The sequence below is a fragment of the Pagrus major genome, chromosome 6 (assembly GCF_040436345.1).
Source record: "Pagrus major chromosome 6, Pma_NU_1.0".
In the NCBI taxonomy this organism is placed as follows: Eukaryota; Metazoa; Chordata; class Actinopteri; order Spariformes; family Sparidae; genus Pagrus; species Pagrus major.
The window spans coordinates 15,999,222-16,010,637 of NC_133220.1; the positions used below are offsets into that span (position 1 = coordinate 15,999,222).

The following is an 11,416-nucleotide window of genomic DNA, read 5'->3' on the forward strand; positions in this document are numbered from 1 at the left end:
ATAGAAAACAGACATATGGGACAAAAGTAGCACCAATAAAAAGCGACACAGCAAACAAAAGCCAGGCAATAAATCTCACTCTACCTTTGAGCTCACTTATATCACAAATTATGCAAGCTCGATATGAAAACCTGAACATTTTCAAATATTCAGTCACCACTTTGTTGTAATTGATGTTGAACAGGTAGTATAAGGTGTAAGAAGCAGTAAACGTCATGAAATAGTTCATGAAATAGTTTCTGTTTTTAAGAAAACATCTTTTTATCCAGATGAACGTAGTGGTGAGATGCACGTGCTGAATGTTGCCCCGCCTCCGTTCCGCACACAGCGCGCTGTAATTGGCTGGCTTTGCAGCACAAACCAAATCTGATTGGGCGTCAGGGTTCAGTGGGCGTACCAGGATGCAGTTGTTTTGCAACTGTCTCAACTACAACTGTGGGCGTCAGTGAAACATCGTAACACACGTTAGATTTTATTCTGTACAACTGGTTTATCTCTTTTAGGCGTCTGTTTGTAGAAAATGGCGAACGTCGACCTCGCTAAAGTTGGAAAGAACTTGTTGAAGAGCGAAACTGGAGAGGTAAGACGTGAAGCTGGTCGGCTGCTCAGTGCTTTAAGGTAGCTAAGTTACAGCCTTGAGCCTCCCTCTTCTTTGTCACATCTCCATATTATTGACTGGTTTGTGTTTAAAGGTGTTATTTTTAATTATGAAGCTGGGCTGTTAGGTTGTCTTCTTCCCCTCAGAGGTGTTCCCTGCTGAGACCTACCGTGTTAAACCTGTCATTACCTCACAGCACTGATGTAATTGCTGTCAAACGACCCCTCCAGGGTGACATAATGATGATCTGAAGGGACTAAATGTGAATATGAATCGTGGTATTGCACAGTTTGAAGCTATGATAATAACAGATAAAGTTAATACAGTCCACCTGCACCTGTTTCACATATGATGTCTGTGTCACCTGTTTCTTGGGTTCACTGTTTTATTGTTTTACCCTCTCTGTGTATGTCAGAGTGTAGAGCTCCAGTCTCTGTGGCAGGACCAGCCGGTGGTCTTGTTCTTCCTGCGCAGGTTTGGCTGTCAGATATGTCGGTGGATTGCATCAGAGATCAGCAAACTGGAGCCGGACCTGAGGGCCAGCGGTGTAGCACTGGTGGGCGTCGGACCAGAAGAGCTCGGGCTGAAGGAGTTCAAGGAAGGAGGGTTTTTCAAAGGATGTAAGCAGTACTTTCACTAATGTACTAGAAACCGATTATCGGCCCTGGCAGATTATCAGCTCGATATTCAGCATTTTTGCGATTATCGGTATCGGTGATTTTTCTGACAGATTGCTGATAAAATAAACTAATTTCAAAAAGTGCTACTTTGGCCCTGATGCAGCATCCTCTCACACAATGTCCTGCCTACAACACTATCTGAATGGTAACACGTCACAGTTAATAGTCTATAAACACTGAATAATCTCAATCTGCAAAGTAACAAGTTACTAAATGTGTCAAATAAATGTAGTGGAGAGGAAGTATCAAGTAGCGAAAAATGGAAATGCTCAAGTAAAGTACCTGAAAATTGTGCTTTAGAACAGTACTTGAGTAAATTGTACTTAGATTTATTGCATCACTGGTTGTTCGAAATTCATTTTTACCGCAGATATATATCGGTCCCAAATATCAGTTTTCAATCTCTTTGATTTCTAATAATCAGAATTGGTATCAGCCCTGAAAAAGCCATATTGGTCGACCCCTAACATCCGCCTTTTTATACTTGTGTTGCACTGACACAACAGCCCATCATGTGGTCTCTTTAACTCTTATAGAAAACACATCTCAACACAGTAGCATTGATTGGAAGTCTTAAATATGATCCTCAAAATATTTTTACACGACACTTTTAATTGTTCAGTTGTTTTTTGGTCTATTTATTCATTTTTAATGTGACCAGAAATGATCCAATGACATGAATATTGATGACATGATGGCAAACTCTACCCAAAAAAACAAACAAAATATTCCAATGAAACAGGAACTGGTAGTGCAGCTCAGATTGCTGTGATCTGGCATGTATCAGATTTTGAACCACTTACTGTATAAATGTGACTGTTCAGGAGAAAAAGATCAGAACCCATTTGTTTTCCCCTTTTCTCGCAACTTTTGGCAGATCTTTGTGCAACTTATAAAAGGGTAACAATGCAGCTAAATACAAAAATGTACCAATTCATTTTGTTTTACTTGTAGTCTACAAGTAAAACAAAATGAATTGGTACATTTTTTTTCTGTATTTAGCTGCATTGTCACCCTTTTAAAACCAGTCTTCTGTGACAAAAAGTTTAGATGAGTCACAATGATACAGACATGCACATTGACTCCATCGCTCTCAACAGCCAGTCCTTTTGTGGGATTGTAAATAATCACCAATCATCTTCTCTTTTAGCCATTTACATTGATGAACACAAGAAAAGCTACAAGGATTTGGCCTTCAAGAGGTGAGTAAAGTAAATCCATTTTTGAAATGCATTTGTTTTGATAAATTGTATAAATTGATCAAATTGCCTGTTTTGGGCTTTTTTTTAATAGCCAGGTTGCTTTATTCAGGCTTGTTTCAATAGACCTGGTTGCTTGTTTCTTACCCGAGATCTGAAATCACTGGTTTTAATCTTAATTATATAATGGAGCTGCAACGATTAGTTGATAAATTGATAGTCAGTCATAGATTCATTCTTCATTCGTTGTCCTCTCTGGGTTTTGGACTGTTTTTTGAATAAAATATTTATAAATACATTTCTGTGTGCTGCAGGAAATTATAATGGGCATTTTTGTTTTACTTTTCATCAGGTTTGGCCACTCATACTGATCTCATGCTAAAATATGCTGCCTTGTTATGATCTCTAATTGAGAAACTGTGTTTTCCACACTCAGGTACACAGCTATAAGCGTGGTTCCTGCTGCTTTGGGGAAGAAAGTACGAGATATATCTGCAAAGGTAGATATCTTCATGGTGATATGATTACTTTTTTGTTAATACCTGTCCAGTGGTCAGACAAGCAGGGGTAAAGTTGATGAAACCCGGACTGACAGACTGACTTCTGAATGCCTCTTTTCTCTGCTATTTTCAGGCCAAAGCTGACGGCATCCAGGGAAACTTCTCAGGAGATCTGCTGCAGAGTGGAGGCATGCTCATTGTGGCCAAAGGTACAATCAATATACCAACACTGTCGGGGGATACTAGTAATCGTCTGTCTTGTAAAGGTGTGAGGTAATGAATCATAGGGTGTGTCAGTATGTGAATGACCTTGTAGCATGACAGTGATAAGGGAAAGGTTTGTACATTAAATGAAGTGAATAAATGGTTAAAGAAATGCATTTTTGTGCATGTCCTCTAGAGGGCAATGCTACATCACTTCATCGTAGAGTGGCTTGGAGTTCATGATGAGGTCTCCAATCCACTCACTTTCAACTTCAGTGCTCCTCATGTTAGTTGTCTTTCTTCATTCTCATTCTTTTCTCAAGTGTGAGGATTAAACTGCTCAATTAAACTAATCAGCGTAGCAATAGAGTGTTCAGTGTTGGGTTAATAATTCTGCATACAGGAGAGGAGAGGCTCAACATTAGGAAAACTAAGAGGATTTAACATTTTTAGAGAGAAGGCCTGACTGTCACCTTCATATATGCTGAATGAGAGACTTTAACATGGGATACTGATGTCAACAAAGGGCTCGAAATATATTTAGACATTTTCTATGTCAAAAGACAGTCACACTTACTCTCTTTTATGGTGTGTTATGCGCAGCTGGAAGTAGGTTACTGGTCATTCTGTCCTGTCTGCATCCTTTCTGGAAGCAGTTCTCACTCAGAAGTTTTGAATTAAAACCTGCATTAGACATTTTTTTGGAGGACTTTACCTTTGTTTTTTTTGTTGTGTTCTTATTCTTGTACTTACAGTGTATTTTTTGTTAGTATTTTTTAAATCATCATTTAAAGCTAGGTATGACATTTTTTGTTAAATATTGAATTGAACTCTGTGCTGTATGTTTTTATGTGTTGGCCTGATCTTATAATCAATCTTTGATTTTAATGGATCGACAAGCTGCTTACTAATTATTCCTCTTGAATTTATTTGCTCTGTAAAGGTGGAGAAAAGGTCCTACTGCACTTTATCCAGGACTCACCAGGAGACCACCTACCTCTGGAGGATATTTCCAAGGCTTTGGGTGTCTCAGCTGAAGTGAAAGCAGGACAGAGGCCAGTGGTAAGACATCCCATAAACATACAAGAAAGATACAATAAATTCTTGATTTATTTCCTCCCACTATTTTTATTACTTTCCCTCTTTAACTTTTAAATCCTGCTGGTGGTCATGAGTGAAACCACTCACTTAAAGCTGTATTGTGAAGGGTTCAATAAAAAAGAAGCAATTGGTCTCAGTGTTCTTATTAAAACACACTAGACTGATGTAATAGTTTTCAGCGGACTCTGATTTACGTCAGTAGCAACACACACACAACAGAGTAGCCTCTCTAAAGACAATTTCACACTTATTACTCCATCTTCATGGTCTGTCAGTGTCCGTGTCAAAGGCCCCGAAACCCTTTTAAACTTCAGAGATGATCTCAGCAGCAATGGAGGAAAACACAGTGTAAAAATATTCCACAAGTAAAAGCCCTACTTTGAAAATGTTAGAGTAAAAGGATGAATATGATTAGGAAAATTTACTTAAAATAAAAGTACTAAATGTACTAACATATTATTATATTGTCCGATTTGTTTTACTCATGCTTTAATATAAAAGTAACATTTTACTGTTAAAGTTAATTGAGGTGGAGTTAAATTATAAGTTGGTGTAGGACTGCAACTAATGATTATTTTAATTAATCTGCTGAAATGTTTCATGAATTATTTTTACATGAAAAATGACCGAAAAATTATGAAAGTTAATTTTCTGTCAATTAACGTATTGATTGGTAGACTAATCATTAAAGCTGTACTTGTATAGAAAATGCTGGGTAGTTTGATTTATAAAAAAAATCATATTTTATAAACTCTTCATATGCGTTTAATGAAAAAACATCTTAAGTTTGTAAGGTAACTAGAAACTAAAGCTGTCAAATAAATGTAGTGGAGCAGAAGCTGAAAGTGGCATGAAAAGAAAATACTCAAGTAAAGTACGAGTACCTGGAAATTGTACTTAAGTACAGTACCTCCACCACTGGATCTGAGTCTGTTCCTAATTGTACGTAAACATCTCTGCAAACACAACAAGAGACATTATTATACAAATACCACATAAGTAGTCAAACATGGAAAACCAGTATTGGCAGCTTTACTCAAGATTTATGAAATATATCCTCTTATTTCTCCCGCACATACTTTCATGTGGCTTCAGCAGTGTGCTCCAGAATTAAATGTCAAGTATATCTAGGAGGAGTTAACAGCTTTAACCTGTCACTGATTACTATCATTACTGCATCAATGGAAACGATTTTTACACGTAAGAACCAGTTATTTGAATAATGATTTTGTTATCTAAGAAAGAACCCACTGAGCAGGCAACGTCTGTGGACGTCCAAAACAGGTTGATATCATGTCCGTCGGGCCAGGCCATGATCTGGACGTCCATTCACAGCCAGAATTAGTCGATAAATGACGTTGAGAAAAGACATCCAGTCAGGCCATAATCTAGACATCCACTGACATCCAGAATTAGTTGAGAATAGATGTTCATACTGGCTATGATCTGGACGTCCACGGACAGTCAGAATTAGTCGACAAACATAAACGTCTATACAACGTCCAGAAAAGACGTATAAAAAACTTTCATTCTGGCTCCCCAGAGGACGTCTTTTAGACGTCTTGGATGTCCATAAATGACGTCGAAAAGATGTGATCTAGACCACTTGTTGCTCACTGGGAATCAGCCTTTTTCAACTTAATGTGCACAGGAGGATTTTTAGACAAGGAGGAGTCAGTGTTGTCATGCCAATGTTAAAAACTAGTTAAAAGACAAAGTAATAAACAGCCTTTCATAGTCCAAAGTGTCATGTGAGAAAAAAGAGGAATAACCAAAACAAAGACACAATAGACAGTGATTAAAAGAAAACACATCTTGTGTTGTCAGGGCTTAATTGGGTAAGTGAAACATTGCCTACATTGGGTAATGTAGGCACCAGGTTTTAAAAAGGAAGAAAAAATCGCGTGGAATAAAAAGGTGATATCTCTGTTTCTGCTGTATCGATTTTGATCATCTGTTTTAAACTGTCCACAATGATACCAACAGTGTTACAGGAGTGCAATGTTTGACCACTGAACTGCTTTTCAAAACTACGTTGCCCACAATGCAACTTATCACATATCACACATATCTCATATTCAGGCTGTACAACATATTTTGAACATCGTTAAAATGTAGCTGTTTTGCATTTTTATCAGAACTTGGCAACAGACCTCGGTTGTCACGAGGGTGTACATGGATATAAATTTAGAAACCATGAGGATAGTGTGGAGCATGACATTCACTTATTAATGGATTTAGAGTCTGGATCATTACGATCTGAAGGCTCTTCTTATTTCTTTGGCGCAAAGGTGGATTTTACAGATATCAGGAAGAAAAAGGAAAAAGAAAAATTGCTCAGGGGTCAGACACATAATGTCTGGAGTCCAGAGCAGCAGGGGTTTTGTCCTGTGATCAGCAGAGCTTTCGGCATGCCCGTTATATCCAGCACATGGTCCTTAACACCCTCGCCCCCTGGCTCTGTTGCTCACTTCATACAAAATGCACCATATCAGATTGCTGTATTTAAAGTAGTCTTTCCCATGACCTGTTTCAAGACCAGCAGATGTCATCGCTGACGCCCAGGAACAGAATAAACCTTGTTTTCTCTGAGGGGTCAAAATGTGGATCAAACAAGTGCGAGTCACAAGCTATATGACGTGTGTGTGAAGAGGACTCGGCAAAACTAAAGCTTGGGGTCACTGGTTGATACAGATAAAACCAAGAAATGTCTTCTTGTTCAGACCTTTCCTGCTCAAACAACTGATAGACAGTGTTTACTTCCCTTATCTCTATTTAGAGACGGAAAGCCTCAGATTTCCCTGAAGAACACCCTGTGTGTCTCAACGTCAGAATGAAGTTGAGGTCCCATAAACACGACTATTTTGACGCTCAGTCTAGACAAACAAACTTGCAGAGAGATGTGTGTTTATCCTAGAAATAAGAGTGCTACTCACCTATCACCTTATCTGTAACTAAATCACAGATAAGAAGTTAAAAGGTCAATGGCCAAGTCAATACATACTGTAATAACACAACTTCCTCAGTGTGATCCTGTTGCATATCACCCGCCTCTTTTTCCCCGGATTTCCTGGCTGCCTTTCTACTATGTGAAGGCAAAATGACAAACAATGGGACCATTTTAGGAATAGAAATGTAACTACTGTTTTTTGTTTTTAAGGTCCCATTTGTAAGAAAAGTAGATTATTTAGTCTCATTCCCAACTCATCAAAGACTGACCCTTTGGGATTGTAGAACGGGTTGGCCGCCATCCCAATACAGTTGAGGTGTTCACATAAATGATCAGTAAGCTCTTTTATATCAATACGTTCCACAATTGGGTTTGTGGGAGATTAGTTTGGCTGCCAGTTATCGTCATCAGAACGCAACATATGATCACTTCAGTTGTGCACATAAAACGGAAGAATAAGACTTGCTTGCTGTCTACTGCATTAGGGTCCACCTTCTCTGCTTCACTGTGACACAGAGTAATGTGGATTGATTAAAATGGCAGCGTAACTGTTCCATCAGACGCTTTCTGTATAGACGCGTCATTTAAATTTGAATAACGAATGTCTCTTGCTTATCAATTCCAAGTAAATAAACGCCTCTCACTCATTATTTGCTGTTCAACTTTTGTACTTTTATCTTGCAGTGCAATGATGACGTTTGTACTCGATGATGACACAGCCGACCATCGTACCTGATGAATAACTTCACATTGGGAAGCTGTAATGAAGATTTAGGAAGTGGAATGTCATCAAAACGCCAAAGTGAACATAAAAGTGCTGCCAATATTCTTATAATTTCTTTGTGACACTATATTATATTATTATATTACCTATAATGAAACACTTGTGAAACTCCTCTATAATAATTACCGTTTACTCGTAATAAATGTCATTAATTTTAAAGTTTACACTTACATACTGATCTCGATGATTCTTTTACATTGCCTTTTTATGAATTTGCATTTATTATACTCAGTTTGTGAAATACATTTTTATGTGGGTGTATCTAATTATAATAAAAGTTTAAAATCAGTACTTTGCTTCAGTCAGTGAGCAGTTTCATGCAGACATGAGTGGAGAGGAGGCAGACGGCAGAACGACGGTTATCACTTCTGACTATAAACTGAAGTAGCATGTAGGAGCCTTAATTCGTAATACAGTAAGAAGACACATGACAGTATGACTATAACATTAAGATGAACATAATGCCTCTGAGTGCTTTTATGGTTTAGCAGTATCACAAAAACACATGTTTCGTTGGATGCAAGTGATGTTTTTGCTTCTACATGCTTGAGAACGAATCCTACACTATTTTGTCAGGCTTTTACATAAATATATAACATTTTAATTATACATTTGAAGGATTAAAAGAGAGACTTGAGATCGTAAACAGTTGAGACAGTCACTTTAATGGCAATCTAGATAATTACATAGCAGCAGGAACATTCATAAAACATCTTTAACGTCTGAAATCTGGCGAAGCAACAATGTTATTTCATAAATATTCATGTAGATAAATAAACTCCTCTCATTGGTGTACAGATGAAACATGTTCATATATAAACAATAATGTATTTGTACTTGGCTGGTTATTTCAAAACCACACAATTTCACCATATAAGCTATAACTAAGGTAAGAAATGTTCGCTCTCTTTCTTACCTGGTTGATCCTTTATATGTAAATACTGCAGTATCACATCGAGTATCTACAATAACACGTCGTATATTCTTATTATAAACTTTTGTTTTCAGTCAACAATGTTGAACTGTTTTACTCATTTTGAGGAAAACTAAACAAAACATACAAGAGTCTAAGCTGTTGGCCTTCAAACAGCAGCCCATTGTTGCACCATAGCTTATGATTTATCCTCCAGCATTTCTTTGAACCAGACATGATGAGTGTGCCTTGTTTCAAGGAATAGACTGACATTCAGGGAAATCATTTCTTGCATTCTGAAGGAGAGTGAGATGAGAACATTGATACTGTTATCACGTTAGTCTGTTTATGTAAGGCTGCAGCCAGCAGCCGGTCAGCTTAGCGTAGCACAAAGACTGGAAGCAGGGGGAAACAGCTAGCAGACACCTAAGGCAATACAATCACCTGATTCATCTGTATGAAACAAAAGTGTAAAAACTATGAGTAACTCAGCAAAGAGTTAGTCCAGCATATAACCCTTTGTAAAAAGGCAAATTGTTCAATTAACATGTTTTTTGTTTAAATTAAACAATTGAGATACTTTGTATTAATGAGTGAGTTTAAAAGGTGCTTGAAGGCAGATATTGACCTCATTTACACTATTTCTGTGCCATGAAAGCGCCAAAAGATGCATAATTCAACAGAAGTGCATGAAAAATGAAAGCAATAGAGGTGGGAAATGAATGATATACAATGAGAAGAAATAATTGTGCGGCTGATCTGCTGTTAACAAGGCATATCATTTACCTTGTCATGTTATCCTGTATTTTTATACAGAGAAAGGAATAACTTAATGTATTACATATGCCGAATTTACAAGAAGGGACAAATTATTAAGAATTATCGAAGACAACTTTTTTAATACTTTCTGCTGATTCTACAACTCAAAAAACTGTAATTTATTAAAGGGAGTTTGAGGCTGATTTGCCTCCACCGCAAATTACTTACAAGCAGGCTTTGCTCTGGAGGACAGAGATCAGATCTCAATAAGGATGACAAAATAAAGGCGAGATCTGAATTGTTTATTATCTGGATCCAGATACAGATCCCATTTTTATTACTCTTGGACAGCACCATGTTTTCCCCATGTTTCCGGTCTTAATAACAAGCTATGCTAACTGGCTGCTCGCTATTGCTCATATTTAAATGACAGATAAAAGAGTGGCATCAATTTTCTCATCTAACACTCTAACAGAAAAAACAAAATAAGTGTATTTCTCAAAATGTCTGATCTTTTGCTTTAAGATAGCGGCACACTATCCAAACCTACATTCTGAGTAAAACAGTCATTTCATTAATGTGTCCTCTTTCCTCTCTAAGCACAACAGTATTAGCCAATATGTGAAGACTGAGAGACAGACTGGGAGTGTAAAGCTTCAATATTCACATTCAACTTGGCCTAAATAGTCGTGTTCAGTTTACCAAGGCATCCTGAATGTGACCTAAGACAAGCAAACATTCAAAACCAGCTTGTTTTCTTTTTCTCTGCTGTGTTTGAAAGCTCTATTCAGCACAAAAACGGTAGCTACCTGCAGTCACTGCCTCCATTGTGTCTTATGAGTTCTGCTCTGCTTTGATTCTCCTGTCATTACTTGTTAATAAAGGTAGAAAATAACAGTCCTGGCCCTGGCCATCTCTTTAATGACAAGCCACACTCTTCAGTGTGTCTGCCCGAGGGACTCGTGGTTCGGCTACAGCGGTCACCACGCTTCAGCACACCGCACTCCATCCTTTCATCTTACACAGCGCTGATCAATGTGAGATCAGGGGGCAAACCACTTCATCTGCTGCTCGTCCATGTGTGAGTGTATCTGAGGGGGTTTCTTCTTCCTTTCCCTTTAGCATGTAATTGGCTTTGCCTAGAGGCTAAAAGTCTTTTAATCACTGTGTGTTCTTGTTTCCTCTCAGGAAATAAATGTTCTCCTACAAATCGATCAGCATGTCGAGTTAAATATACTTACAGATATCATACAAGCAGACGTGATCATTTTGAATACATGTAGGTAAGTGTCATCTAACAAGTGGCACATGTGAGTTATCTGTCAGTGAAGTATGAACACTTTGGAGCATCTAAAAATCATGTAAACAGTGGAACATGTGAGAGGGAGCGAGCTTCAAACACTCAGTATGTCCAAACCTTTATCTAACCGTGGCAGTTTGGAATAATGCAATAAAGTGATATACATAGGGTTTTTCATCATTATCACATCACTCTCCACTGAAAAGTAGTAATAGGCCACCAATATTTTTCAAAACATCAGAAATGTGGTTCCTTACAGTCATGACATACATTTACATGTCTGCAGTGAGTGTTGAGCAACAATCATTGGCAGAACGTGATTAAGAAAATTAGAAAAAAGAAGATCCTCCAAAAAAATACTAAATAGCTTTGTAGATTTCAAATATTTATCCACTCTGTAAGTGTAAAAATGCTGAAAGCAGCAGCTC

General features: G+C 37.8%; 1 protein-coding gene across 1 annotated transcript; it reads left to right on the forward strand.

Annotated features, from left to right (window-relative positions):
* Window positions 1–422: 422 nt before the first annotated feature.
* On the forward strand, window positions 423–8,304 carry prxl2b (peroxiredoxin like 2B). The gene is made up of 7 exons (XM_073468396.1): window positions 423–580; window positions 1,014–1,218; window positions 2,429–2,480; window positions 2,914–2,977; window positions 3,111–3,186; window positions 4,125–4,243; window positions 7,917–8,304. Exons 1-7 carry the CDS (start codon window positions 521–523, stop codon window positions 7,941–7,943), a joined length of 603 nt encoding a protein of 200 aa, XP_073324497.1. The 5' UTR covers window positions 423–520; the 3' UTR covers window positions 7,944–8,304.
* The last annotated feature ends 3,112 nt before the right edge of the window (window positions 8,305–11,416 follow it).